At 43.7% G+C, this 17,084-nt stretch overlaps 2 protein-coding genes across 8 annotated transcripts in view; one reads left to right on the top strand and one right to left on the bottom strand.

The window, feature by feature from the left end:
* The window catches only part of Cad74A (cadherin 74A), a 103,631-nt gene extending 95,584 nt beyond the window's left edge, over window positions 1-8,047 (top strand). For both annotated transcript variants that reach the window (XM_084588977.1, XM_084588976.1), the window contains exons 40-41: window positions 1,497-1,526; window positions 1,727-8,047. In XM_084588977.1, the coding sequence (XP_084445103.1) occupies window positions 1,497-1,526; window positions 1,727-1,814 (118 nt within the window). In that variant the 3' untranslated portion in view covers window positions 1,815-8,047. The remainder of the gene's footprint in view (window positions 1-1,496; window positions 1,527-1,726) is intronic.
* Window positions 8,048-10,972: 2,925 nt separating this feature from the next.
* LOC146203898 (uncharacterized) overlaps window positions 10,973-17,084 on the bottom strand; it is a 112,255-nt gene continuing 106,143 nt past the window's right edge. For all 6 annotated transcript variants that reach the window (XM_084588969.1, XM_084588974.1, XM_084588973.1 and 3 more), the window contains one exon: window positions 10,973-16,131. In XM_084588969.1, coding sequence (XP_084445095.1) covers window positions 13,405-16,131 — 2,727 coding nt within the window. In that variant the 3' untranslated portion in view covers window positions 10,973-13,404. The remainder of the gene's footprint in view (window positions 16,132-17,084) is intronic.

Here is a 17,084-nt window from a genome sequence, read left to right as displayed (position 1 = left end):
TGGATGCCATCACCATACCATTCTCACTGAAAATATTGGTGCAAATGGTATGGATACCACAGATGGACCCAGAGAGTAACACTAAAACCTTCGTGCCCACACCTCACACACTTCCCAGCACCATTCATAGCCACTGTGTGCAAGCAGGACGAGGCTTGACGACCCGTGGAACTTTTTTGAGAACTTTGAGCAAGCCCCCCCTCTCAAGTAATTCCGTCAGCTAGAGGTAGTAGTGGCTACAGTACTGTCTTGCGATGAAGTTTTGTGGGGCACCACCTAGTGTCATTTATCCAGTTTCAAAAAGTTGTCCTCATGTATTGAATTATATTTATAAATCCTCAAATCTAAGCCAACCTAAGTGTTTCCTATCGGGTGTTCTTAAAGAGACTATTGACCTAGATTTGAATAAATATGGTACGTCTAAGCTATGTGTGCACAGTTGATCTTAACACATGAGAATAAATTTAAGAGGGGACTATTATCAAGTGTGAAGTGCACTTGGCCGATGTTCTGAGGTTGTAAGGAGCATCTTTTTGCTAGTCTTCGGAAGGAAATGTTGCAGTGTATGCATTATGCTAGCACACACCTGTGGGGCAAGGGAACGAAGCAAACTCAAAGGAGTAAAGTTGTGAGATAGAAAGATTAGAGAACAAGCTAGAGCTAATGGTATCTTAATTGAAAAGGGAAGGAAATAAACTTGTACAAAATGTGTAATGCACATAACAAATAACCAGGTATCGTTCAGACTACCACAGTATTGTCACACGTGGCAAATGGTCAGGCTTGGGAACATTAGATTGGAAAATTTGCTGGCATGGATGGCCATGACTAGCACAAGGAAAAGTTATTTAAAATAATTAGGAAGGGAAGCCTCTGCCATTCATGGATGAGGACGAGGCCTATTAAAGCAGCCACACTTGTGAGGCACTAAAAAGCAATCGTGTATGCTTGCAGGTACTTCACACAATCATTTCTCACGGTATCTTGAAAGTAGCCTAAGCAGAAGTTAGAGTTTTTTCAAAACGGGATATACAGGGGGCAAAATGCTTGTGTAGAACATCTGAGATTTATTCTCAGGATGCACATAGCGATAATACGTGGTTCAAATTAGTCTGGGTACAAGCATGTGCAGTTAGACTCATGAGGTTTCATTGTCGTTTTTTTGCCTTGCTGGTCACCATGGCTTTGACAGCTGCTTTCATTGTCTGAAGCATTTAGCTCAGGCGTTGATGACAATAAGTGTTTTGACCGCTATACTTTTTCATCTGAGTAGGTTCTTGCAACCGGTACAGCATGTAGACGTAATCCGGTCACGAAATAATTGACTCACTGTCCAATATACTTTGCACTTTTGAAGCCAGCCAATTATTATTGGACACAACCTAAATTGGTACTATTGTTTTGTGCAAAGCATACGCTAGAGTTTTTTATTGTGTTTCGTTTGACCACATGTATTATGTACCAGATCATACATTCCATTCTTTTTGCCATTACAGTCCAGCAGTCTCCATGATATCTCTTCCAAGGTATGCTTTTTATTATTGTTAACATCAGCTTGCTTAGTTTTCTTTTTTTTTTTTTTTTTTTTTTTTTTTTTTTACAATAATGCATGCATGTCATGGGCAAATTATAAATCATGAAACAAATAGTATCTTTGCAACGTGTTTGTTAGTGTCGCAGTTGTTTCAGGGTGTACATATGCCCCTTTTTTTTTTTTTTTGAACAGCCATCAGCGCATCTATGAATGGCAGGAATCCAACCGAGCGCCTGCGTTGGATGCCATGTCATTCAGAAGCTATCCAACAATGAGGTGAAAATGGACCCTCTCAGTGTGTGCCTCTCGATGTGACTGCCTTTGAGAGCCTGCACGACAACGAACCAGAGCTTCCCGAGGCAGGCTGAGGAACGGCCAAATATGCACGCAGTGAAGATTGCCTAGCCATAAGAGAACTTTAATAGTATTTATGCTGCACAAAATGAAGTGCATGCAAGTACTTTGTGGCATACGCCTTCTGTCAAAGTGAAGCTCTTAAGTACCATTACATCCGCGCACATGTGCACTTACATACGACAGAAGTAAATATTGTTGCTATGTTATGATTGCTATGTGCTTTTTGCAGTATGAGCAAGTAGTAAGACATGGTGTAATAGTCATGGTTTTGATGTCCTTCTTAGCTGCCAAGTCTTCAACTGATTCACATGCATTGCTGGCTCTAACATTGTGCTGCGGCGTGGCATGCCGTTGTGTAATGCCAGTACATCGCACCTATTTGATAGCTCTAAAGATGCAGCTGTGAAGATATTTACCTGGGCATTGTGTGCAGTCATAGTGCATTTTATGTAGCATCTAATATGTAGTACCACTTGAAGTGGTACTTTTCTTTGCAGGTGAGCTGGTTCTAAGTGCAGTGAAAACTTAACAGAAGAAGACAAAGTCAGTGCCAAGACAATGAGCTTTTTTCATCTGAAACGTGCACACAGGGGTGGAAGCGCTGCTCTGTTTGCTCCATTCTGCTGCAAACTATCTTTCCTGTTCCATCCTGCTCCAAAGCACAATATTGCTCCAAAACTGCTCCAAACCAGCTGACTATATGTATTGACGTCAAACTTAGGGCAGAAGGCTGGTTTTTGTAGCACAGTGAACCATTGTATTGCCTGCAAAGAATGTGATCCAGTTCAATTAACCTGCCATAGTATTGCAGTACACTGTAACCATGAGATGCACAGCAGGCTGGTGGCATGTTTTTGAGTTGTATGTCCTCGATTTGGGAGCTGCCATAGCTGAAACAATGACAGCACACTGGCGGCAGAGGTATAACACACCTTATGCTGAGCCTAATACAAATAAAATTTTTATAACCTAGAGAAGCATATTTGGAGCAATAATAAATATTTGTTTGCAAGTAAATTTAAAATGAGGCTTAATTGTGGAAAAATGCTGTTCATGTGACATAGCATCTCCTCCCAGCCTTTTCAATTCCCTGTGGAGAAAGAAGTGATGCAGTTACCACAAATTACCACAAGCCGTTAGGAAACTTGTCCAGCTGCATAAAACTGAGTTCTAGTGCTTCTGCTGTGAAAGCAGGAAGGTACTTTACCACTGAGCCTCTTTATCAATAACAATGGTGCAAAGCCTATGTCAAACTAAAGCATACTTGAATTGTTTTGGGGGTGGTGCACCGAAGGTGGCAGTCGCCAGAAACCTTCTCGAGGGGGTTCGAAAGCCATACAGGGCATATTGCCAACATGCTAAAATTGAGGAAGTTGCAATGTCTTTCAAGGAAGAAACATCGGGAGCCACTGGCTGAAGGAGGAAAAGACTACCCTTAAGTACCGTCTATCCTTCTTCGGGGCACTACTGACCAGTGCTCAGGAATTAATTGGCTCGGGCATGGGATTGGAAGTGATATGAGTGAGATAGAGAGCGGAAACTTGCTGCTGATGTGGATTCTAGACTAGCGGCAGTGCTTGAGCGCATCAAAGTGGCAGACTCCACATTTCTCTGCCAAGCCAAGTAAACAAAAGTCAAATTTTGTGTTTAGTTATGAAGCAGACAAGCAACCATTGCATTTGCTACTAGTCTGTTTGGAAGCGTTTCTCAGGCCAGCTGCTATTTTAGACGTTTATGCATGTTTTCGCAATCTGTGTTGTCAGAGGTGCATGCATAGTCAGAAAACCATTGAACATTGAATAAAAAGGAATAAAATTTTGTTTTCTTGTGTCAGGATTATAAAATTGCAAATAATCAAGACATTTGACCTTAGAAACATGCTCCAAAACTTGTTTTATTGCTCCAAAGCTGCTCCAAAATGGCGTCATTACTGCTCCCTGAGCTGCTGCAAAATGCTAGAGCCTGCTTCCACCCCTGCCTACACAAGAAGCCACATCATAAAATCTGTAGAAATGGAATTTTTTAGGATGGCTTCTTTGTTGTTAAAAAAGTTTTACTACTGAGAACAAGCCAGAAATCAAAGGCACCTAAATAAAAACAGATGCATGCTTACTTACTGTATTCACCAGAATTTTGATTGAATTTGTTTCCCAGAAATTTACTTCCTCACCTTCACAGTCTGCTAGGCAAATGGCACAATGAAGGCTTTGCATTGGAACAATTCTCACTATAGGAGAAGGAAAGTCAATTTCAAGCACAAGCTGTTGCGAGCCATTTGTTAGTATATGTGCCATCGTTGCTGAAATTATCTGGGCATACATGAAAATTTGGTGTCAACTTGATGTGGAATGCACTAGATGCATTCTTAATTCCCTGTGTCTGATGTATAGAGACTGCACAGATGCATTGTGATACCACTGCATATATTCTCTGATATTTTTGCCATGACAATACCTGGTGGACAGGCAAAGAACACTGTTCATATATCTGCATGTGAGCCTTGTTGCTGGACTCCTGATAATATTTTGTTGTGACTGATGAGCTTCTTTCTGAGGGTGTTTTTGTCTTGTGGACTTGAGTTGCAATCAGCTCAAACCTGGTAACACATGGGTGTTGGAGGCTGCAGGTTGCCACATTTTTGTTGTTCTCAGCTTACTCTAAATGCACTTTTGAATGATCATCTATTGGCCTAAGAGACAGCGATATATGCAGTGCTTTGAATCTGCTTCAAGGATCAGCTGAGAGCTGGCGATATATACTACACTCTAACCTCATTCAGCATGTTGGCCAGCACTCTTAGACCAGACGTTTTGATGTTGTACATTAAAGTTGGAAGGCTTTTGTGGTGAGTTATGTGCCTTCACATAGTATCAGCTAATACTTATGTCGCACCAAACTCTGCTTGCGTCTTGGCATTGCTGTGGAGCTTGAACAGTGTCAAAGGTTGTGCATGTGAATGAACATTTTGGTATGACTGAGCCATCACACATACAATCATTGGATGCTGTAGCTTTTCAGAGTGTGTCTGTGTGACGTTTTTTATTGTGCTTGTTTATGTGTGGTGTCTGGAATATTTATATCAACTTCTAGCTACAAATGCGCAGAACCTGTCAGCGAAAACTCAGTTTTGCTTGCCAACCTTAGTGAATGAAGCCTAAAAGCCCAAGGGTCCATTTAGAGATTTATATTATTTATACAACATACCCCTAAAGGCCCTCAGTTCAAGAGTATTACATAGGGGGGTGATACAGGCATATAATCAAAAGTAAACAAATAAACCACAATTACAAGAAACAACAAAACAGATAAAAGCATATAAATATTTGCAAAAATACAAAACAAAATAAACATTGAAGCTTAAAAGGAAAAAACAAAACAAAAAAAAAACATGTACAAAGCGGCAGATAGTAACGTTGATATATATCAAGTTATACAATGTCTCACAAATAACGGCACGAAAATAAAACGAGAATTATCATTAACAGAAATAAAGACAGAAACCTGATGCACTGGTAAGTGAACAGTGAACACAAAAACCTTAAGCAGAGGTAATGGCAGCCAATAGATTATAAAATTTATCCGCATCAGCAACGGTAGCAACATGTGAAGGCAGAGCGTTCCAGACAGTTGTCGTACGTGGTATGAATGAATGTGCATAGTTAGATGTATGACATGACAAGCGCTTAACGTTAAATGGATGGTCACAGCGGCCAAAAATGGAAGAAGGCGAAGAAAAGAGGTCATTATGAAGCGTTAGATGATAGTACAGTTTATAAAAAACTGATAAACTTGCAAGTTTACGACAGAGACATATTTGGTTTAGAGATATTTGGTGCTATGCACCATACCAACATGCAGAAGCTGGTCTTGTGAAACTATTAGCAACGTAAAATTGCATTAAAATGCACAAAATAGCTGTGGAATGTATGGCTTTTATGCTGTCGTAAGGTGTAATTCATGCAATGTTTTTGTCGTTTCTGCCTGTAACTGTTGTGACTCCTACAGAAACTCTGGCTCCAGTCCCAAGTTTTTTCAGCTTTATAAGTGCAAGCCTCTGTAATAATGATTATGCATATAACAACAGTTCTTTCACGTGGTTTATTTTGGAGGTTTGAGACCCTCAGACAGCAGTTTTAATCAAGAATTGAACATTTGGTAAGGCCGACTCCGGCTGCTTTGAGATTGTTTCAATAGAGTGAAGATATTCCAATCACAGTTGCTGTTCAATGTATCAGTGTCTTGTGCTGAGGTTCACTGGCATTGCATCTCATGCCTTAATAAGGCAAATTTTGTTCTTGTGGCCTCAACCTAATTTGATCATTTCAGTTGTGTCAGGCTTCTTTTTTTTCTTGTTTTTAACGTAGTCGGTTCAACTCTTCCAGTTAACTACTGTACACCCCATTGTTCATATGCTGCAAGGCCTTGTTGGATTCTTCCGATACCCAGTAGATGTAAAAGTTACCAAAGGACTTACAAGGGTACTAGATATTGGAAAGTAACATTTATTAATGTATGGGGTGTGTTCAGATGATAATCCAGTACAGATTTGCTGTGTGTAGTGCCCCAAGAACTTGTTTAGTTACAAAATTAGTTCCTCTAACTGGGAATTTGTGTGGCATGTTTTAACGAAGCTTCTTGTAAAATATATTCCCTTCAGAGCACTATTTGAGATGACTGTCTTTTCTGTTCTGTGGCAGTGCTGGTTCTCAGAGCAAGTACCAAACCCTGATTATATCACCATGGAATTTCGATTTGCTACCTCTGTTTTTGTGTGTATTATGTCCAAGGATTTGATTCAATGCATACTGTGCTGAAGTGCCCAACAATTTAGTCTTACTGCATACTGGACTCATGCACTATATGGCAGAGGTACTTGTTCCATATTAATTTATATATCAACTAATTCTCAATAGTTTTGTAAGGGTATGCAATCAGTTACGTAGGCTATTCTTCTCTATCAGGCTGTTCGTCAAAGCTTTTTGTCAAAATAGTAATCATTAAAAAGTCTGTTGGACTGAATTAAAAACTATTATATGCAAATGAGGAGTCAGCAAGTTATATAGCAGCCTAGCAAAACCAACCCTTGCTACTGTTTGTGTAAGAATCCGTCTCATTAAGAAAAAATTCCTAATGGACGTGTACTTGGGTTTCTTAAACTAGAGAGAATGAATGAAAGCAATTTGGTGCAGAACTCTAACAGCCTGGGTAACTGCTTTGGGAACAAGATAACCATAAAGATCTGCTATTGACTCTTTGCTGCTGCTTCCATTCCTGTTCCTGCTATGCAGCTTTTGACTCAAAACCTTCAGAAAAGCACGCTGTAAATATGTAAAAATGCTTTGTTCTTGCTTGCACGGTTTGTTTAGCAGGTGTCACTTGGTAATGTGGGCCTGCAGTAAACTAGCACAACAGTGGTCACTAAGTATTTCAACCTTATGCGATGTTAGTATACAATTCAGTATTTATTTTCTTATAGTATGTGTTACTTGTAAAACTGTCTGTGGTTGACAATGTATCCCAATGATGCAATCATTGTAGTATGATGAAAACATGTGCCTTAATTGTAATCAGTGGCAATAATGCTAAGCCACAGGCTTAATTAATGCGTTTGCTTTATACGTGTCAATAATGTACTGTTAAATGTGCTAGTACTTTTTCCTTTGCTACTGTTATTCATACAGTGTTTACCCTTTTGGCAATGTAATGGCATGTAGTCAATGCGATTTCACCTTTATATTCCCAGGTGAGTGAGACTAGCACTCTTTCCCTTGTTGTTTCACACTCCCATACTTGCTCGACCCCGTGTCAGAATGTTACTCTGTGAAAATCTGTCCTGCTTGTGCTCTTCCACATGCCACAGATACCTTCATGCGCTTATGTTTTCCCACAGTATTTTTCATTACACTCAAACTGAGCTTTTTTTTCCAGTGTCGCAGAATTGTTATTTTTTGTTTCGTTATGCCCATTCATCTTAAGACCCTCAATAAAGCACAGCACAGATTATGGCTTTCTGATTTTATTTTGTGTTGGCACAGTGGATTATGCTGGCCACAGAAGCAATAAGACAGGTCGAATGAGAGGGTTTGAATTTGTAGATCAAAGCATATATGTTGTGTGTGCATGCCTGGGGGTGTCAACTGGAGGAAACCATAAAGAATTTCATGCTATCAAGCTGTGTTTTCTTTTGCTGATGCCCACAAATTCCTACTACCTCATGCAGGTAGCATAAAACACCTTTAAGTGTGCTTTGAACTCAATATTGGTAGCTTTATGCTTTTTCTCTCAAGTTCCATACAGTTCAAAGAATACACTTGAAGGTATATTTAAGCTATTTTGGCCAGAATGGGGCTTATCAGTGTCGTGTCTTAAAGTGCTAGTACAGCTAGGAGGTGAAAGCTTGATTAGACACAAAGAGCGAAAAAAATGCATGTGATGATACTCTGTGTGTACCATCTCCTCAGCCTGTGTAAAAGCCCAGTCTTCACTAAGTCCACCCATGCAATGCGGTTGTCAGTCCCCTTCTCATCAAGGCTTTCATTGTATGTTGCGGCGTAGAAAGAAAATGCCTTAAACAATAGACATAACATATTTCCTTTGCTCTAAGACGACAGAGCAATGCATACAATTACTGCAGGCCACCTTTGTGCATGCAATCACATCGAAGTTACGCAAAGCAACCTCAGTATACAACAGCTATTCACAGGACATATTATGGGCACCAAACAGGATAGCGCATCGTCCTGCACGGTAGTAGCAACACAGTCGCGTAAAACCTGCACCGGTGACATGGTATATCAGTCGCACTGTGTGAAGGTCGTGGAGGCAGAGTTGCAGTGGTAGAAAAGCCAAGCTTACTGAAAAGTGCGGTGCAAATTAAACTGCAAGCGCTCTTTGCAAGAACTATTCTGAACTTTTTAATATTCATGCCCCTACTCGAGCCAAGTATATAGTGGGTCTCGTCTGGCCTTTTGTGTAAGTTGGCGCGATTTTGATTTTGGGTGCAGCATGGTGAAAAAAACTATGGGAGACACTTAAGCTCCACCTTTACGGGCAAGACACGATAGCATAGTATGAACATGCCTGCATGGTCTGGGGTAATGAATGCAGGGGTCCTGGCAGGCTGATTCTGATATCACTCTCTCATATAAAAGAGACCCGAGTTGGCAGCTCCTGCCATACATAACGTCCGGCAACCCTATATCCAACTGGTGGGAGATCGTGTCGGCTACCAGCACCATGCTAGTGATTACGGAGCAAAGCTCCTTTCCTCGCATGCAGAGCTGAAGGTCACATGACGCTTGGGAATGATCTCTACGACACGGTGCAGGGTTCGTATTCAGAGTTTGCATGGTTATCAAAAGTATCGCTATCTACCCAACCTCAAGTCATCTGATTCGTGGACACATCAGAACCAGCTGTCACTACCACTTCCAATTCCGGCCTTTCCCCCAGTCAGCTGACTCAGAAGTCAGGGAGATAGCGATGCTTTTAATAACAATACAAACTCGGAAATATGGGACCCAGGTGTCCACAAGGAAAATGACGAATACTCTGCCTTTCCATTTCGTTAGAGGTTATTCTAAGGTCATCAAGTTTATAAAAATCTCTGTGTTGCTGTTTAGGTGTCCATAGAGATTCTGTTAGAGGTCACTTTCCATTTCTCGCATGCAGCGCTGAAGGTCAAATGGAAATGACCTTTAGGGCACGGTTCAGGTGTTCACGGAGAAAATGTAAGACACTGTGCCTTTCCTTCCTATAAACAATTCCGTTGGAAGTCATTTTTAAGCCTCATTTGGCCTTCAACTGGGCACTTGGAAATGACCTTAACAATGACTTATAGGAAGAAAAGGCGCAGCATATGTCACACTTCCTCCATGGACACCTGAACCACACCATAAGGGAAGGAAGGGAGGGGGGGTGAAACCAGAGAGATGTGTCATAGTAGAGAGCTGTGGAGTAATTTCGACTGCCTGACTGACAACGCATAGCACACGCACGCCTCTGTTTCGCCTCCATCGAAACAAAGCCGCCGGTGGTCAGGTTCAAGCCCAGGTACTCCAATTATAACCACAGAGCCGGGCCATGAAATACACTATCAACACAGTTTGAGCAAAGCTCCATTTCTCACACGCAGAGCTGAATGTCAAATCATGCTTGGAAATGACCTAACAGGAGGCACACTGCTGCCACAGCTGTGCGCTTGTCACCTCCATTATAGGAACCCTAACCTTTGCCGCTATAGTGCTCTAGCCCTGTACCAAGGCTCAAAATTTGCCTTTTCTATTTTATTGCATAAGCAATACTATGCCAGGTTTCAGTCCGTCGTGTAAACTCGGCCGGTAGCAACGTTTGACCTTTAGAGCGACTGCAGATGGGACCCCTCTTCAAGCAGTCGGGTAAATCCGGTCGGTAGCCACGCCGTGCCGTAGAAAGAACAGAAGAGAAGCTACGTCGGCTTTGCTTACGCAACCTACTGAGTTTAACTAAAGATAAACCCCAGCTGCTTTTTAATTGCTGTCTTGACAGCAGCTCTTTTTTGGCTAGAGAGAACATGAAAAACAAGCAAATTCTAATTTGAGTAAATACTCCGCATTGTTTCTTGCCCGCTATGCGGCCGTCATGAAATTGGCTTTCAGTTGGCGAGTGCACCCTATTTTACAAAACAATTTACATTTTTCTACTCCGCAGATGAGAATCAAACCTGGTGAGAAGTTTAATACATGCACAATTTAAAACAAAAAATGTCTTTTTTTTTTTTTGGTGTGAAAATTGTTTCAGCCCCGGATCCCCCTTAAATCGCAGCGAGAGACTGCCAGTGGCATTTTCAGTGAAATATTGTTCCTTTCTTGGCTTCCTGAACCATCTCATGGTTTTGGAACGACGGTGTGCTATTCACGAAAAATTTATCACCAGCATTTGCTTGCCCCCCCTCCCCCCCAATACTTCCAAGAAAAAGAAAGGGCGAAAATTATTTCCCATGTTTACATGTTGGTTGCACATAGCGGCAGTAAAAGCAAATATATGAGCATATTTGGACAGCTGGGTGTACGAATGAAATTGACAGGGCTGCATCAACAAAAGTATTTTTAAAAAGTTGCGTTTTAATTAACAGCCGCTACGCTGTCCACAGTCGCAAATGTTCACATTACTACAAAACAAGTTGATGTGATGACAGCGAATTTCGCAAGGCATATTGAAATTACCTTTGCAATAATGAATGCAGTACACCACCTGAAAAAAAAAGCCACTCCAACGGGAGGGGAGGCACCGCAACAGCATGTATGCAAGAGTACAAAGAAAAAAAAAAAAAAAAAAAAGCCTGCGCACGCTTTCCAAAATCCATCTTAAAGCTGTGTGCCCGTCAATGTCACTGTGGCAGTCACATGGCCACCTCACTTTTAAGTGTGACAACAGTGTTCTCGTCGCAGCAGCCTAACCTGGCTGCTACACACCAGAGTTCTACGACCTCACAGTGTGTACTCTGGTCACAGTGTGTATACCGGCAAATAATTAAAGAGGCTCTTTGCAGGGAATTCAGATTTTCAAAAATCAGCTGCATGAATGCTGTCAAAATGAAGGCCAAACTAGCTACCCAGCTGCCTATGAAATTTTGCCCCCATCTACTCACCTTCAAAAAAAAAAGGAGACCTAACAAACTAAGTGATCCAACATGCAACTGCATAAATGCGCAGATGGCTTACTGGACTGTCTCTACGCCCAAACCCTTCCCACTGCCTGCAGCTGTCACCTGAGCTCGCATGCCTGCACCTGTTTTAACAGCACTTACTACAGACAGGCCATATAAAGCATCTAAACGCAAAAATATTGTCAAACAAAAGCCGCTTTCCTCATTTGCTTTTATTCATTTGAACTGTAGTAGCTGTGCTATTACAGCAAAACCCGGGTATAAGAAACAGGCGACGCAACAATATTCTTTTTGAAAGTGAGTGGAGGAGGAGAACCTGTCTAGAACAGATGTGCAAATGACACTCAATAACAAATCTGCACTGAAAACAGACATGACAGCCATTCCAATAGACTTGTTTCTCAACAACTTGACATTCTCTATGCTCTCTTGTCCCAGAATTAATACTTCCAGTACACCCTACAGCATGATAACAGTCACAGTGTAATTAAGGGAGCAGGGCAAGAAGTATTAAATTATACTCAAAAGGAACTGCAACCAAAATATGGTTACATAATCACTGCAAGCCAACTACAAGCATCACGACAACTGCAAAATAAATAAGTCACAGAGAAGCAATGAATTTAACACTTTGTCTACAAAAATACACAGGCAAAGAAATTTCTTATGCATTCCTTAGGTGGACCAACCATCTGCCATGTCAAAATTTGGCTTACTGTTCTCTATGGCTAGCATACTTTTATATACAAATATAAGGTTCATGGAGATTGAAAAAAAAAAAAAAAAAAAAAGTGCTAGACTTAGAATGGTGCACTAAATCACCACTGTAACAATATAAACATATATGGATTCTATGTAACTAAGCTTCCAGGTTAGTTCCCTACAGTTTTCTTGAACCCCTTAAATCCAACACCAAAAGGCTATCTGAATATGTGTTTTCAGCATTGTACAATTCACAAACATCACGGATATTAATGTGGTATAGATGCCAGAGAATGTTGCAACTATTTGAAGGAATTACATTATGAACTTTTGAAATGAAACTCAGACAACATGCTTGTCCATACCAGGCTTTACTTGCAAAAAATAAATAACAAGGCACTTGTGGTGTACTTTTTAGGAAGTGACGAATGTACCAATGTTTTTGAACAATTAAACAGAAGAGAACGAAAGTCAATCAACTAAATTTTTAATAAAGCAAAGTGGAAAGTGAGTGGCAAACAAGGTGCCTTGTTTAAGAAATGCAGGATTCTGCTGAGACACTAAGGTGCCAGTCAGAGGTAGATATCATCCACGAGACCATTTGTAAATCAAGATGTGATTGCATACATGATAATGTTATGACCTTTATTAACAAGAAAATGCAGAATTTTCAAGTGCCTGTTTCAGATGGGACTGATACATTATGGACAAGACTAACACAGAAGAAAACTAAAATCATATGTGCCTTAAGTAACGAAGCTGTAAAATTTGAAAGAGCACTAAATGTGGCTACTACAGTTTCTAAATAAGGGCTGAAATAACAGCTGCTTAGCATACTACAGTGCAAAACAATGCAAAGCATAGAGGGCAACATACTTAGCTATGATAGGGCCCCACAATGTCAACCGTCACTGCTGGTCTTAAAACAAAGTTGTCTGACAAATGGACAGTTTGCTTACCCGCAATATGCACACAACTGAAACCGATGCCGGCCTCATCACACCTCTCATGGAATTGACCAAAAAGCACACAGAGGAGGTGGTTGGTCCATCCGAAGCTGCCAACTCAACCAGCACTAAAGCAGACATCTACATTATGTACATCTATGCCAACATGCACACTGAAGGGGCCAAGAGAGAAATCACAGGTGTATATGTACAGAGCCTTAGCGGCGCATCATGGAGTTGAGTGTCTGGGGGGGCAGGCTGCCACTCAGGTAGCCGTAGGTGTACATGGGGTTCTGGGAGGGCTCCTGGTACTGAGGCTGCACCATCTGCATGGGGGCTGGCTGCTGCAGGTAGGGCCCCGTAGGTGTTCCCTGCCGGTAGCCGTTGAGTGCCCCCTGGTAGCCTGACAGCAGAGGCCCGCGCTGGTAGCGTGGGGCGTACTTGGCGGAGCTGGCTGATGGGGCTGCCGCTGGGGATCCATAGGACTGGGACAAGGCTCGTGAGGCGGCTGGTGCGGTTGGAGGCGTCATGGCGCAGGCTGCGGCAGCTGCGGCGGCGGCGGCTGCACTCTGCCCCGGGGAGCCCGGTGCTATGTCCATGATGCCGTTGGTCAGCTGCTGCAGCTTGGCGAGGCTGCACGAGGCATTGGAGGCTGGCCCATAGGCGTAGCCATGTGAGAAACCTCGCTGTGGGGGCCCTGAGGCAGCCATCATGCCACCCACGGGCACACCCATAACATAAGAAGGGGCGGGCCCCGGACCGGAGATGCTCATGTAGTTGGAAGCCGGTGGCATGAGCACCATGCCCTGCATCACACCAGGCACCCCAGCCGAGGCCTGCGCCTGGGCCTGAGCCACGGCCGCCTGGGCCGCCACAAAGGCCCCCTGGGAGAGGGGCGCACTCGTCACGGGCCGGCAGTAGCTCTGTTGCGGGGTCTGACGGTGGGGCTGCGGCTGCTGCCGGTGGTGTGCCTGTGGGGGCCGCGCGTGCGTGCAGTCGGAAAAAGGGCTGCTCAAGTGCTCCAAGGACCCCTGGGCTTCTCCAGCCGCCAAAGAGGCTGCAGGAGAGTCAAGCCGTCGCTGGCCCATCTCCCGCAGCTGGTTCACATCACTCAAGGGACCGGCGTCACGTAATGTGTCTCGCAGCTGGTTCACTTCGTGCCTGTTCACCTCACGTATCTGGCTCATCTCGCGCAGCTGGCTGGCTTCACGCAGCTGGCTGACATTGCGCAACTGGTTCATGTCCCGCAGCTGGTTGACCTCTCGCATCTGGCCAACATCGCGCATCTGGCCTACTTCGCGCATCTGACTCACATCGCGCATCTGGCTTACCTCACGCATCTGGTTCACATCGCGCATCTGGTTTGCTTCGCGTAACTGGTTCATTTCGCGCATTTGGTTCATCTCGCGCATTTGGTTCATTTCGCGCATCTGGTTCATTTCGCGCATTTGGTTCATTTCACGCAGCTGATTAATGTCATGTAACCGATTAATATCACGCAAGTGATTTACATCCCGCAGTTGGCTAACATCCCGCAGCTGGCTCATGTCTCTCAATGGGTTCGCCTCCCTCAAGTGGTTGACGTCTCGCAGTTGACTTACTTCCCTCAGTTGATTAGGTTCTCTTAATGAGTTCATTTCACGCAGTTGATTCACTTCCCGAAGCTGGCCAGCTTCACGCAACTGTTCCATGTCCACTGAAGTGTAGCCACCACTGGACATAACACTGCTGCTGGAAGAGTCTGGAGTGTAGACCCCAAGGCAGCTCAGATCTGGCTTGGATGGAGCAGCCAGCCGGCCTGGCCGCATCATCTCCATGCGCGCCGTCTCCATGGGCTCCCCCCGGGGGCCCCTGGTCACCTCCCGCGGCTCCTGGTAGCGATGGGGCTCCACGGGAGGGGCGGCTTTAAGGCTGTTGGCGTCCATGGAGAGGTCATGAGGGGAGCAGCCCATCATGCTGGCAGGACTGTGGCCTAGCATGGAATCGTAACTGCCCGCAGGGGCCCCTTCTTCCACACCACAGCTGGACTGGTTCGAGAGGCAAGTCTGCTGAGATGGAGGGTTGGATCCAGGCGTCTGAGGAGTGATGGGCGTTGGAGGCATCTGCACCTGTGGTGATGGGTTGTCTACTACAATATCTTGACTTTCTTGGCTACTTGTGCTGACTACAGATGCACTGTTCGCAATTGTGTCATTAGGAAGCAACGTTATCTGAGGACGAGGTTCTAAAGAGTCCACAAGGTCATTCTCCATGCACTCTGGCACACTTGGCACATCCTGGTGGCTGCCACTTTCCCTTGGACTCTGCTCAAGATGGCAAGTTTCAATGACACTTTCTTGTTGTTGCTTGGGTGGTGATGGTTTGCTTTCTTTTTCTTCCTCGGACTGTGTCTCGGGTACTGATGCGACCCCTGCCACAGAAATGTGCTGCGTCCCCTCGACTGCCATCGTATCTCTTTGTCCTTCAGAAGCTGGCTGCACAGGACTCACACTACACTCAGCCTCTGTACTGTCCATTTCAGTAGGGGCTCCACTGTTACTACTGTTCTGCCCAGCTGTTTGGGCAACTGTACTTTCCTCCCTGCATACATCCTCCTCCGATTGTCCACCGTGACTGACTGCTTCAGAATCTGCAGAGGAATCTTGGTTAGGAGGTTGCTCCTTATTGCATAAAGTCACTTCATTCTCTTCATTGTTGGTCTCGGTGCTCGCAACAGCAGCAGGTGGCTCAGTGCTCTGCTCTTTCACAGAAATATCACCAGGTGATGACGGCTTGGAAGAAATTTGCTCTGGAATAGGACTTGTGCTGCTTTCTTCCGTGGCGAGTGGTATGTGCCTCTCTTCCGGTGGTTCCTCCAGCTTGCCACTCTCAGTATTCTCAGTGTCACTGTTCTCAGCATTTGGAACTTCTTCTGGCTTTGGAGATTCGACAGGAATGTACTGTTTCTGGGAAAAGAAAAAGCAAACAAACTGAAGTTCAGAAATTAAATTGCCATTTGATTTTTTTTCAGTACTTTAGAAATACATTCCCCATCCCCATGTGCTCCCAGCCAATTAGTTTGCTGTGGCAAAAAACATAGTGCCCTACACACTGACATCATTGCGCAGCATATGATAACAGGCACAGAAGACAGGGTTTCTAGTAGTCACTCATTCAGAGGGAGCCGGGCACAAACAGTTACTGTATTTACTCGAATGTAACGTGAGGAACGACTTTGATATTGCTGAATGGGAAAAAAATAAAACCACGAATATAAAGCAAAATGAGCGAGATGAACGCGAATGTAGCGCGATCAAGGTGACAACGCGATTCTGAGCCCACAAGCAAAAAGCGTGCCGTTTTGACTTTGAATGGATTGAGATTTGGCTTCCCCATTGCCAGCATTACATCGCAAAACGGCGGAAACCAAAACAGAGTGGTGGCAGATTTAATATGGCTGTGCCCCAGTGCTGCTTTAGGCCAACTGAATCGCAGTATTCGATTATAACGCGAGGGTGAACTTTGCGAGCCAAAAATAAAAAAAAAAAAAAAAAGAGAGAAAGAAACCTCGTTACATTTGAGTAAATACGGTAGTTTAACTGGTGAGAGTCTGCCACAGCACTAGACTGAGAACTTGGTGGTGGGATGAATGCAATGACCATCAGGTGCTCAGGACAGAAGCACTTTGAACTGCCTATTTCTTAATAAACAGTGCACCATTTTTCTGTTTGTTTCTTTGATTCTAGAGAGCACAGACGCACATCTGTCAGAATACCTAGCTGCGATTGAGAAGTGGCTAACATCAGACACAATACTGGTTGCATTCCTCTCTTGCTTTTGTGCTCTGAACCTTTCACATGCTGCTCCCATTGCAATGATAGCGAAGTTACTGTGTGCACAAAGCCTCATACTTGACAAT

Source organism: Amblyomma maculatum, chromosome 1 (genome assembly GCF_055883805.1).
Source record: "Amblyomma maculatum isolate TAMU_Amacu chromosome 1, ASM5588380v1, whole genome shotgun sequence".
In the NCBI taxonomy this organism is placed as follows: domain Eukaryota; kingdom Metazoa; phylum Arthropoda; class Arachnida; order Ixodida; family Ixodidae; genus Amblyomma; species Amblyomma maculatum.
The sequence above is the reverse complement of the archived record's forward strand: the minus strand, read 5'-3'. Positions and strand labels throughout refer to the sequence as shown.